Genomic DNA, 13,907 nt, shown 5'->3' with positions numbered 1-13,907 from the left:
TGGATTAATTCAGGAATCCATGCAACTCAGATGGGATTAATTACACTGCTGCATGTTTCTCCGTCCACACCCTGTGCAGGTGCCAAACAAACCACTCCCAAAAGGAAGCACATACAAATGTTTGCCACCCTTGCCCTCTGTTTGCATAGTAAAGGGGGGTTTGTGCTTCAGCTAGGATCCTGGGACTCCATATCTCCTGCTGCAGGTTTTGTCTGAGCAGTCACCACTCCACCGCTGTCAAGGACAGTGGCCTCGCTAATGATGTCATACGGTGTAACAATCATGAAAAACATCCATTATTGCTTTGTCCTTCAGTTGTATGCTAAAATATAGCGCAAGGATGTATCCCAATTGTTTGAATTCTTTAAATAGGAGTTACAAACTTTGCAACACTTTTGAAAAGCTATTTAATGTTTTAGAATACAGTAGAACACCTCCCAAACACTAGAATACCGTAACTAAATATCACATACATTGTATTAACATTACCCCCAGGAATTGCACAAGCAATGATCCTTCTATAATAGCACCATAATAAAGAGCACTGGATATGTAAGCACTGTAGCAAAAATACTCTACATAATTATTATATTACAAAAGTTCACCAAAAGGTGGGTTTCTTAAAAATATCCCTTAAACGAATCTTACAAAATGTTCACAATGAAGTGTTTTACAAAAGGTTCTAGAAATAATGTGAAGTACAGATATTGGCATATTTTAGGGCATTGAACAATACATATATAGCCACAGTAATACTCTTATAGATTTCTATTACCTGAAGGAAAACAACAGATTAATGGGATCTAAAAGTGAAGAGAAGGTTACTACGTGGCTCCTAGGGTCTTCCTTTTTCATGTTCTCTCTCCTCCTGCAATTAGCAATCAGGGTTTACTTTTTTTATGTGTAAGACATGGTATTCTATTGAGACCAGGAGGTGGATTGTACTGATAATATTTTCTGAAATGCCACAAGACCAGAGGCCATTGACTCGGGCACTGATTGCTTTGAGTCAATAGTAGTAGGTAACTGGAACAGCAACGTTTATTTTACCTTGCAGATGTCTACCCACGTTACAGGAAATAGCTAAGATGACTTTCCGGTCACTGCACAAACGTATAGACAGAATTATGGCATTAGTTGCATCATATCCAAGAGATTAGGTAACCATCATTTATTAACTGGCTTGCCCCAAGGATCGCTGAACGTCTGTTTTCTCTGAAAGAGGTCAATGTTGTGCATTTGATTGTCTAGGAGGTATCCAACCTCATCATTGTTGGGAAAAAGTTGGAACAATGTGGGCAAAACCACATGTGTTCCAACTTCGCAAGTGCTAATATGGTTGCCGTAACCACACATATGCCTTAACCACGCATATGCTTGGTTAAGGCAGTGCGCTGTCTAGTTGCTGGCTGGCGGAAGCAGGAAGAATGGGGAGAGGATGATACTCGGTGAGGTAATTTGGGATGGGGCCGGGTTTAGTTTCTATGGCTTGAGGGGGGGTTGTGTTTCAGGGCTGGGGTAGTTTTCAGGGCTGGGAGAATTCCTTGTAGTTTTCAGGGTTGGGGAACTCCGCTTAGTTTTCAGGGCACGGAGGATTTGGGGTAGTTTTCAGGGCAGAGGGAGTTCAGTTTAGTTTTCAGGGCAGGGGAGTCAGAGTAGTTTTCAGGGCTAGGGGGAGGGGGTCCGGGTAGTTTTCAGGGCTAGGGGAAGGGGTTATTTTTTAGGAGGTAGGGGGTAGTTTTAGATGCCAGGGCGGGGGTTTGGGGCGCAGTTTTCGGGTTCAGGACGGGGAGGCAGGGATTGTAATACTTACGGGGGCAGGGTTGATTTTAGAGCTAGGGGTAGTTTTTAGGGCTTAGGGGAGGGCGGGGTAGTTTTTAGGGGTTCGGGTAGGTTTTAGGACCTGGGGAGGGCGCGGTAGTTATTAGGACTGGGGGCAGGGAAATGTTTAGGACTCGGGGTGGAGGGGTTATGGGGTTGGTTTTCAGGCGGGTGAGGTCGTTTTTGGAGTCAGGGCGAGGGCACAGGTCGGGGGGTAAAACGTTCCTGTCAAATCTTAACCACGGATATGCCTTTACCGTACACGCCTTAACAACGCATAATGCGTTGTAAAGCATGCACAGTAAAGGCATAATTATGGTTAAGACTTGCGTTGTTGAGACGGCGCGGATATGGCATGCGTGGTAAACGCATACATGGTTCCATCACACAACCCTCATTGTTGAATCTGTCTAAAAACCACATTCTTGCCTGTGGATAACTGGATGTGATGTCCTTCTTTGTTTCATAACTACCCAGCACAGACGTCTTCTGGTGACAGACTGAGGAGAAACTGATAGAAGAGTGTCCCTCATGTTCAGCCTCCCCACCTTCATTATAGTGAGTTAGCTTTGACCTATGATTTATAGCAGAATGGGTGTCCGCTTGCTTTAGGCTTAGCTTGTGTTCTAAATATGGAATTCCTGCATGTTAAAAAGGTAAAAGCCTCTGAGGAGTGCAGACACCCTGCCCCTGGTGGGCTATTTATTCTACATGTAGGGCACTTTTATTTTACAAGTAGGGTGCCAGAGAGAGAGAGCAATCACACCGAATGCAGCCATAATCACTGACTAGCGGTCTTATTTGTTTCCAACTTCTTCAGCGGGCATATTTCCTTGTTTACTGACTGAACGACTAAACGCTACAACTATCTTCTATGTGGGACTGACACCCTTGATTGTAATGACCTGGTGCCTTTCTCTTCTTACAGCACGCTCAACAATAACAACATCACCCGACTATCGGTGGCGAGCTTCAACCACATGCCTAAACTCCGAACCTTGTGAGTACAAGTCATGGCTTATCTGTTGACCCCTCTATTTTTCCAGCCTAGCCGAACGAATAATTCTAGACACCTGGGGCCAGCATTTCCCTACATTTCTGCTGTTACTTAGAGGGGGCCGGGTTCAAGAACATGTGCATCCCTTGAGGCGATTTTTTGTGTGCATTTTGAGCTGATAAAACAGATATAAAGTCCTCATTGAATGATGAAAATATGAATTACTTAATGGGGACATCCTTGGAAAGATGTCACAGTAGGTCTCAAAACCAAAGCAAGCAAAGGAACATTCTGGGATACTGTTGTTGATGATTGTTAGGAATGGATGACTATCTAAAGATAACTGTCCCTTTCTTTTTTTCCCTGAAGGGCTTCTTTTAAGAAACTCTGAAGTTTTCCTATGCAGTGAGAACTTCTAGTTGCTCCTTCTGAGCACGGATGACCCTTAAACTGACTGTCGGATCAGATAAATTTGGAATCTTTAAGCTTTCCTTCCCTACAGCCGGCAGACCCAATTAAACAAAACTCAGCCTCCTGCTACCTTAGTAAAATGAAATTAGCTTTTCTGGACTGAGCATCCTGTTTTAATATCCATTACTGTTATTTGGTTAGGATTGAGTGATGTGGATTAAAAGGTATTGCATTTTATAGAGGATTCTGGGAGTAAAATTGTGATTTATAGAGGCACACGTCCTTCTCTGTAGTTTGGAAAAAACCGAGAGCCAGTCTGGAGTAATTTACCTAATTTAGTGGATACATTTGTCTTATGTTTTATTGATGGCAAAGTGCTTTTTACCTCTTGGCGTGGAGCCATGATCCCTGGCTACTCCCCGCCGTCAGGGAGGTGACTGGCTTAACTCTTTCCCTAGCTGCCATTTGTGTCTTTAAATTTCAGGCTTTGCAGTGAGGATGGGTCCCGAGGGGCCACAAGAAGCTAATCCTCTTTTCTGTGATTAAACAAAAAGAGAAGGAAGCTGAAAAGGGATGTGAAAGGAGTGTTTTATATCGAATTATTATTCGGCCTTGTTCAGCAGAAAACGAATGTGACCTGCTAAAAGGATTTAGCAGCCGTTTCTATAGAGCCTCATAAAGACGAGGCTTACTGATATTTCTAATTGGGAGCCAGATCTTTTATTAACAGTTATTTCTTCTTCTTGCTGTCAGCCTGTTACCCCTACGGGGCGATTTGCTTCAAACCCTTGAGTCTTTTCCTCCCCTTTGTACAGACCACAGCCAAAGAATTCCATGGCTTTTCAAGCCCTCATGTATGTTAGTTTTGCTCACAATGGAAAAAGCGAGCAGGAATTACAAAGACTTAATTTTATGTTAGCAAACTCCGGTTTTCTCATCACATTAATCAGGCAGAGATAAAATATGTGCCTACTAAGTCTAAATACATGCATGGAGAAAAAGCCTGCTGATAAGATCCAAAATGTATACTTAAATGATGCCAAATGACAGTAAGACCCTTGTTATCCAGCAGTTCTGAAAAGCTGTTCTTTGCACTCACTAATCTAGACCTATTGACTGTGTATCCTTTCATGTAGCCGGCTCCATTCCAACAACCTGTACTGCGACTGCCACCTCGCCTGGCTATCTGAGTGGCTGCGGCAACGGCCACGAGTCGGCCTCTACACCCAATGTATGGGACCCACCCACCTGAGGGGACACAATGTAGCTGAAGTTCAAAAGCGAGAGTTTGCGTGCAGTGGTACGTAATAATGGAGTGCACTATTGTGAGTGCAAACTTACTGCATAAATTGTGTCCTTACCGTCACTTCAGAATATCGCGTTGCCCCAAGCAAACTCTTTTAGGTCTGATTACAGATGTTCAGTTGCATATATATGATGATTTCTCACATAACTAATAATTTGTGATGAGATGTGTGCTAAAAAGGGTCATTGCATGGCCTATGTTCATATTAGGAAGCTGTTTGCATCTAAGCACATGGAGTCTATATACAGATATTTTATCTTGGATTGTAGCTAGATTTAGAAAACAATGCATGTGCTTTGATTGGAAAAAGACTAGAGAATGTCAGGATATGCTTATGGTTTCTTTAAGTATTTTCGAGTATGTGTCTTTTAGTTCAATATTGATAATTATGAAGAATGACTAATGTACCAAGTTTCCTTTGGAGCAGGGGAACAGGGCAACTTCTCCTCACCCTTTTCTAAAGCTATTTTATTAGATTTCCGATTTAGATGAAAAAATAAAAAGAACATTTTCCTTTTACAACATATTGCCATAGTTAGGTCAGTGTTTCTTCAGAAAATGCGTTGTTGTGTTGCTAATGACTTTGGCACCGTTTGCCGATATTTTCCACAAAACCTTCCTAAAGAGGGCTCTTGTTTGCCTAGTTTGCGCTTGGAAAGTGTTGGGGACATCCGTCTAGGGAGGGCTGAGAAAAAAGGGGGTTCTCAAAACTCAAAATTCACATGCATTTTCCATAGAGTCTTCAAGGAGGAATACCGCAAAAACTGCTGAACAGAATTACACCAAATTTGGCTGGAAGCTGGATTTTGGTTCGCAGATTGTGCTTTTAGTGATATGGTGTAAATCCATTCAGTAGTTTTTTTAGAAATTAAAATATTTGTATATCTGGATGGTTAGGCCCGCAAGAGTCTCACAAGACTCTTGCGGGAGTGCCAATTCAAAAATAAAGCGTTCTGATTGGCCCCAGGAGCTTTTTTTTCCCTTGGGACACTTTAAATTTGGTGTAATTCTGGTTAGTCATTTTCACCTGAATATGTTTTGTGCATCATTGATTAAAAATGTATCTACAAGTAGGTATTATGTCTATATACAAATATGTATATTAGTATCTTACAAGCAAAATCTAACAGAGCATTTTATCAGGAGGACATTGGTAGACAATATTAGATTGTGTACATTGAAGGAAAACTTATCAGAAAGTAAAGTGTAACAATGAGAGACGATTTAAAGAGCCAGCAATAAAAAGAAGTCTGTTTTCAGAACACTTTGATAAAAATTTGCTACAAATGCTCTGTAGTCCATAATATTAATGACAGATTGATTATCATATATGAAAAAGTATTTTTTTTCTGGAGATGTAAATAATGATCATTATTATTACCTAACTCCGTAGAACACATCTTAACACCTTGGGAAGGATAAAAGGCTGAGATTGTCCATTGCGTATTGAAATCATCAACTTCTTGATCTCTTGAGTAACAACTTGACTGCTAAGCAATCTCACGGTCTTATAAATGTGAATTAACTAGTGGGATGAGAAATTGTAGGTCAAAGCTCTTGTATGCATGTGAAAAACATTTACTTTTTTTCTGCGCTGTTTATGTACATAAACCAAATTTCCCTGATGCGTGTAGCTTGCAAAACAAATTTCCAGTTGGGTCGCCATAAGATTTGTGTGCTTTTTCTAATTTATTTTGTCTGCTCTGCTTATCATTGCAAACAAAACCTATGCCTAGGTATACCATATAAAACATTTATTAGTGGCTAATGTTGCTGGTGATTTTTCTCTGGTGTACCTCTGCAGACTGTTGGCACAAAAATATTTCTAGAGTCCTGCAGGGCTATATCTGAAGGACATTACATTAATGTTGTAGATGTGTCATTTTGCTTGATTTAAGGCACTTTGATGCATATATTTGCGGGTATTTGTATCTACACATTTCATGTAAACAGAAACGTCTGTGAAACTGTTTTTATTTTACATTAATTATTCAAAATGAACTGTACAGACTAAAATGATAAATGTCTGGACATATGAAGTGTAGCTAAGTGATTCAACTTTTAAAATGAAACATTAAATGTGTCTAAGGCCCTGATTACGAGTGCTATTTATTGCATCAGATACAATTTGAGTCCCCAGGTTTCACAATTTATCAGGTGTGATAAATTGTAGCTATTCTGAGTTTTTGGGGAATAACATGCAGATTTTGGTGTTTAGCGAAACCCAAAATCTGCATATCACAGTTATTCTCTTTTCCCCTGCCAGATTCCAGCAGGTTTAATATATCGAAATTTAACAGTAGCTAAGACCCTAATCGCACCCAGTAAACTCTGTGTAACTCAGAATTCTGACCCATAAGCAAGCAGGGGTTTGAGCATGGGTTGGAAATCTGTGATCCACTCATCAACAGGACCGAAACTTACGCACTGCAGGGTTCACATCCTCAGAACACTACTTTCTCCTTCAGAATAATGTCTGCATACTATAGTATGTGTTTGTTGTGTGTTTCTAGCGGAATGACTAACCCCTCCGTACTAACCCGCTTTCTCCATTTTTTCCTTCATTGATGCCTTCTAGACGAGGAAGAAGGCAAGTTTTCTTTCCTTTTACTTTAGATAGAACAAACATCAGCTGCAGATGGTTTGATATTGCAATGTCTGAATGTGTGATAGTATCTAGAGCTTACAGCAAGCACATTTTACTTTTAAAATATTACCAATATAATTTGAGATGCTTTAGCGAGGGAATCATGTAAAAAGAGCTTTCCTAACTTAAAGGACACCTATGAAACGTGTGCATGTTTTATTGTCGGTCAAAATCGGGCACATCAACTGAAACAGGTTTTTGCTTCACAGCAGGACCAGGTAAGATCTTGTAAAAATGCATATATTGGAAAATATTACAAACAAACAGTTTCACCTTTTTTTCAAGTTATGGCAAAAACAGCTTGACAGTAGAAAGTCGTTTTCTCAAAAATGCTGTTGCACACTTGCAGGGAGCATGTTGCTTCTAGCCAATGTGGGAGTATGCTTTCTCTGCATACGTAGTATCCTTATTCATAAAGGGTCCTGTGCGTAGCGGGTAACCAGCGCAAGGGCTGCTGTCTTGCTTCAGCCGAAGAAGAAAGCGAAAGCAGCGGGCATGAACCCGTGTATAAAATGTCATAATCCGCAGGGGGCCGTATGGGTGGAGTGTCAGCGGTCTATTGCCATACGCAGATCCCCTGTTCATCCACACATATGGATCAGGGTTTGCTAATCCAGGCACAGGCCTTACATTGCAGGCGCATAAATGCGCTCCTGTAAACCAGTGCTCATGCTCATAAAGCTAGTGTGACTGTTTCTTCAGGTGCAGTGCCATGAGTTCATGTTGATGCAGTAAAGCACTATTGAAGCCTCATGTCAGCAATGGACCCTTGTAATAGCATGCTATATAACATATCACATAGCGCATAACAATTATGGCCGGGTGAAGCAAATAGTTTTCCAAAGTTCAACCGTAAGATTCATCCTGAAGAAGAATGCGTTTACAGAAGGCAGGCTGAGATGCACTCAGGTCGATCCCCGAGGTGTGATTGGTTATATATAAAAATAAAAAAGGAACAGGGAGTATTCTGTACTGCAATAGGATTCTTGGAATAGTATGCTCTAGGTTCACTTGGTACTCGATAAAATAAGGAACAGAAGGCACACATGTACTGCAGTTAAACGCACCTCAAATAGTATAATCCGAGTTTAAATGTAATGCAGATGTACACACAGACTCACCTTGCCTATATGACTGTTAACCTTCACAAAGCAGAAGAAACATTTGCCAGAACAAATGCTTGCTTCATTAGAGGCTGAACAAATTAGAGTCTATTCTCTAAAGGTTATTTTTGGACCATTCTGTTCATCTTGAAGACATATTAAAACATTGTTCATTAAAATGCCACAACCCATTGCTATGGTGGGAATTGTGCCTTCTGCTGATGATGCCAGGTGGCAGATCAAAGTAGCTAGCGAGTGCAGTTTTTGAGCCCATCACTGAAGTTATCTGAAGTGGAAGTTAAGTTAGGAACAATCTTAAGAGGGATATAACTGTGTAAATGATTCTAAGAAGCTCACCTGCCTCACGTGTGTCTGCTTGTGAGAAGTTGGCCTGGTATATGCTGTCCACTAGTTATAGTGGGCACCTTGCACCTGTCCAAACAACCCCTTATTGATGATAGGTTAAAGACAACCTTTATTGAAATCTATCCTAGTGGTAGCTATGGAGAGCAGCCTTCAGGCTAAGTCTTGAAGGAATGTAAAGCAGCTTGTTTTACCAGTCTATAATCTCTTGAGTGGCTAAATGAAAGGAACCACACTAGGTAGATATATATAAAATATATGTATTTATTACTAAACACACCCCTCTAGTCTCTTTATGAGGCTAGAGGCAAAAGCACATAAGTTACACTTCAAATATTACAGTAAAGTAGCACAAATACACGTTAGGCCCTAGGGACGGACCAAACCATAAAATAAGAACGTGGTATAAGAACCACGACTTAACTAGACACAAGGCCTAGAGCCTGTAGAATCGCTGGGACCCCAAGGACCCACCCAAGGTAGTGACACAGGGGACCCACGGGGCCGTGTGCAGTGTGAGAACACAGCCGTGAGCTCCCGTTAGCTTCTATGGGGAAAGTCACGGTTAGATTTTTAAAATTTAAGGACACTTAGAAATGGACTAGGACCAAACCCTCTTGGACTTAGACAGTTCTAGGGTCAATACTCACGGGAGCACCGGAGTATTCGAGTTACCTCACCCAGGGAAGCCGGGTGCATAGGTGTCAAATGGTGTCGGGTCGTGTCATCGTTTTCAGTGGAAGCTGGCAAAGAAGGGCTGCTGCCGGGAAGATGCGAAGTGTCCGAAGAGATCCAAGCCTGGATCGGAGATGTGAACAACCTGAAAGCAGAGGGAACAGAGTCTGGGTCACTTGCCAGTGACCAGGGGCACGATAGACAAATGCCCACCGATGTCGGGTGTTTCAGGTGAAAGAGGTGAAGCTTGACTCTTCCGCCACGAGGACCAGGAGGCGTCAAGGACGACCAGGAGCTGGACTCGAGCTGTCCCAGGAAGGATGTCGAGTGCTGCAGCATTGAAGCCCAGATTGGGCACAACAAGCCTTGGCAACAGCAACCCACGCAGAAAGGAGAAAGATGCTTCGGGGCAAGGCCCTGGGGACTCCCCAAGCGATGGAGAGTAAGGGCACGTCTAGAGCAACCAGGGAAGCCCAATAAAAGTAAAGTTACCCTTCTCAGGGACCCACAAGTCGACGGACAAGGGATCGCAAAGGGACCTCAAGAGGAATCACAAAATGGCGGCCCATGGGTCACTCGCAGTGGGTAGGCCAGCAATCTTCGGTGGATTCACATCTTAGGGTATGGGCTACAAGTAACCCAGTGCACAACCTCAAGGGACGTCGAGAAGCTATTGCAGTTGCAAATGTGCACGATGTCCAGGGGTTCCGGTTCCACGGTACCCACGAGGGCTACGGGTCTCAGCTTTGCTGGGGACTCGGTTCGGCCTCTGGGAAGTCTGGAAATCCACCTCAGGTGTTGCAAAGTCTTCGGCGTCCAGCGGGAGCTTCGGGGATGCAGACGGGACAGATGCGTCTTTGGTGCCTGCCAAGCAGGGGAGTAACTCCTTTACCCCAAGGGAGATTCTTCAGTCATCTGGCGTTGAACAGATCGTCGAAGGTCCAGGATTCAGTTTCAGAGTTTTGTCCAGGAATATCTAAAGTTCTGGTTACACAGGTTCCTTCTTTATACCCAAGGAAGGGGTTGGACTTACTCAGGGGACCCACCTATGGGAGGGTTTGGAAAGAGGGGTGGCTACACCCATTTCCTTTGTCCAGTTTCGCGCCAGAGCAGGGGCTGGTAGACCCTGCAACCTGTTTGAGCTGGACTATGCACAGAGACACCAAATGTGCCCCAGTGCAGGACTTCAAAGCACTCTCAGAGTGCACCCACCCAGCCCCAATACACTAAAGCCTGTCTGGGAGGTGGTAACACCTCCCTGTGACTGGAAACCTATTGTCCAGGCATCCCGTGCCGGAGTTTCGGTCAGCAGCAGGAGGCCAGACACGTGTCAATGGCTGTAGCATCCATTTTGTAATGCCAGGGCTCTTTTAAGCTGGTACCGGGTATACCGGTGCTGTCATGTCTCTCCCTCTAGAAGGGTGGGATCATACTCCCACACCAGTTACTGGTGTGGAGGTATGATTCCAAGGTGTTTGACACCAAACACAACATGTTTCCGTGCAGCCAGTCCAAAGTTAGCATTTACCGTTTGGTTATAATGCTCTTAAGAGTATATGGTCAGGCTGCATCACAAACAACCCCGGAGAAGAGATTCCAAAGGCTGCAGAGGGGCTCTGCTCATGCATGGGCACCCTCTCACACAAAACCAAGCACCCTGCCTTCAGGATTGATTAGGCCTGCCATAGGGGTGACTCATAGGTTTCTATGTGCAGTGATAGGCGAGATATAGTGAACCTTTATCTCAGTAAGGGGTGCATGCACCACCTTACCCAGGCTGTAGTAGCAGACCTGTGGTGTCATTTTGGAGGGCTTCCCAGGGGTGGCATAATATATGCTGCAGCCCCTGGTAGGCCTCTGGGGTACCTATGCCCTGGGTACATAGTATACCATATACTAGGGACTTATAAGGGCACATCAGAATCTAACCTGTTGTATACCTAAGGTACAAGGAATCCATTTATAAGAGAAAGCAGATAGGCTGGGGACCTGAATAGCAGGTTCCCAGCCAAACTAACTCAGAAACCATCAAAACACCAGGAAAAAAGTGGGGGCAACCATGTAGTCAGATTCCACCTTCCTACACTGCTTACTCAAAACCAGCATTGGGAAAGCCTATATATGTCCAACTTTAATGTGCTGCATGCATCTTATGTTTTTTCTCACCTGTGCTCATACAGGAACATTGCTCACTTTGGACTTACAAAAGCACACTTCTCACTTTGATCTCACACAGGCACACACTCACCCTGCACTCATAATATAAACTGCTCACCTTTCAGTAAGAAGACACACCTCTCACCATGCACCTTATCCTACACTGACACAGGAACACCCCTTAACCTGCAGTTAATAAATAACTACTTACCCTGCACTCACACAGAGTACCCTGCACTTACACTGCTCAACTTACAATCACTTGGCCACTCCCCTTACCCTGGACTCACGCTTGGCAGCTACTGGCTCTACAAGTTTACATTCAACTGGTCTGTTATTTGGCCATTCTTTTTTTTTATAAACCTATTGCAGTTTTTTAAATAAAAGCGAGAGTAAAATACATACTGACATTTGCATAGACATGTCCAATAATATACACCACATAGTGCATTTTCAAACCCGAAAATGTCTCAAAGAAGGAGGTTGATTTCCCCCTGGCTGCAGGCAGCGTGTGACAGGTATTATCATCCAACTTGTTGGCACAGCCCGGGCCCCTATAAACAGAGTCTTCTGTTGAGGAACAGTAATCCATACCGTGGATTCACTGCACCTTAGAAAGGGATTCTACCTCCCACCTTCTTCTAGCTATGTTCCTCTTGGCCACAAGTTGCCCCACCCGCGTTCATGGTGCGATTTAACCATCCCAATCCTCTATGAGGCCCAGAAGGGCAAGTGTGGGGTCTAGGAGAACCAACCACTTTTCCCAGAAGACGATGAATCTGTCCCAGTACCGAGCTATCATAAGACACTCCCATATTGTGGATAAGAGTGGCCTCTAGAAGACCACATCTGAGGCATGCTTCGGTTAGGGCAGTCCTTATCTTCCAATGTCATGCAGGGTGGTAGTAAACACTATGTAGGTAATTAAACTGGACGAGACAGAGTTTGGACGAAATCTCCAGAGTACAGGGGCCATCTGTGCCCACGTCAAGATTTCATTTTCCAACTTCCCATATCCTCCTTCCAGCTCAAACAAAGCCTATTAAATATGCCCAGAATGTTTACTATTAACAATCTGCAAATTCCCTATATTCCTTTCTTACTTCCAGGTTCAATTGTGAGTTTAGACTCGAGTGAATTGAGATTAGATAACTGGTCTAGTTGTTCTGTAAGCACCCACAGTGTGGTGGATCTCTAAAAAGCAATAAAACTGGGAGCTTGAAAGATCATATTCATTCGAAAGCTGCTGGAAAGTTTTAATTCACTTCCCCACCAGATTTCCCCCATTTGGACAGGCCATTGAGGTCCCAAGATGAGAACCCCTCTAAAGGCGATGCCTGTGGCATGCATGCACCACACCACAGCAGTGTCTCCCTCGTAAGGGACCTCCAGCAACCCAGGCTGAGGAGCGCCTCTTGCCAACACTGGAAAGGTAACACGGTAACAGAGGGAAGTGCATGGCACAACGGAGCAACCTATAAAAAGGAAAGTACTCCATGGGGCTTCAGGAAGACTATCCCCAACCGATCCATTGGGTCAGATCTATCCCTAGAAAGCTGGTCATTGAGTGGCAGTGTCTGCTCCATCCAGTATATTTGGGGTCCCAAAACCCCCATTGTATTACTTGGCCATTCCTGCTCCTCTGTCTGACCACATCATACTTTTGTTGAGAATGTACCAATTATAAATGTACCAATTATAAACTACCCAAATGAGGCTCTACTAGTTTCTTTGTATAAGTGCCCGCCATTTCATAGAACTCTTATTTCTATATTTAACAATCTCTCAGTTTGGTTTTGGCTTTTCCTGATAGCGGCACAACACCTATTCCTGAAAAGCTGATTTATTGGCTCTTACTTAAGATTGCTTTAAGTAGGTGTGTGCCCCGTCTCAGTAGTGGTAAACTCTGGCTGGGGCTGAGCGGAGAAGAGAATCAAAAGATGTCGGTTTTGCGTTTGGCTGACTGCTTTAATATGGAGCTATATTATTGTTTATAAGACTGTTGCAGCAGAAACTTTGTTCCTCTACTTCAGAAACCGCACTGGGCCCATCAATCTATCTTTCCAGTGAATTTCTACTGAACACAGCTTTTACTCTATACCCACTGAGGAACTGGTCCTCTGGTGAATCATTTTCGGTTGTTAGGGGTGAGACTTCCGGATGGCCAAACCACAGTTAGCCACTCAATGAGTACCATTAATTAGTGGCCAACTCACAAGTTTGAAATGAGGTCCAAATAAACTATTCTCAGAACCATACTGTAAAGATAAAGTATTAAGTTGGAAGACTCGCCCTCCTGAAGAAGTGTAGTCTGACCAAAATGATACAAAGCAATAGTTCAGCTGTTGCTATGCAAAATAAAAGCATCAGGATTTAATATTCTGAAAACAATCTATGACTATCTCTATTACGCATTCAGAATCAAAC

At 43.3% G+C, this 13,907-nt stretch overlaps 1 protein-coding gene across 5 annotated transcripts in view; it reads left to right on the top strand.

Annotated features, from left to right (window-relative positions):
• The window catches only part of SLIT2 (slit guidance ligand 2), a 689,918-nt gene that overhangs the window by 429,615 nt on the left and 246,396 nt on the right, over positions 1–13,907 (top strand). For all 5 annotated transcript variants that reach the window (XM_085642360.1, XM_085642359.1, XM_085642358.1 and 2 more), the window contains exons 7-8: positions 2,750–2,821; positions 4,366–4,529. In XM_085642360.1, the coding sequence (XP_085498486.1) occupies positions 2,750–2,821; positions 4,366–4,529 (236 nt within the window). The remainder of the gene's footprint in view (positions 1–2,749; positions 2,822–4,365; positions 4,530–13,907) is intronic.

This window comes from Triturus cristatus, chromosome 2_2 (assembly GCF_964204655.1).
Source record: "Triturus cristatus chromosome 2_2, aTriCri1.1, whole genome shotgun sequence".
NCBI classification, from domain to species: Eukaryota; Metazoa; Chordata; class Amphibia; order Caudata; family Salamandridae; genus Triturus; species Triturus cristatus.
Note: the sequence above shows the minus strand (reverse complement) of the source record. Positions and strands in the feature narration are given on the sequence as shown.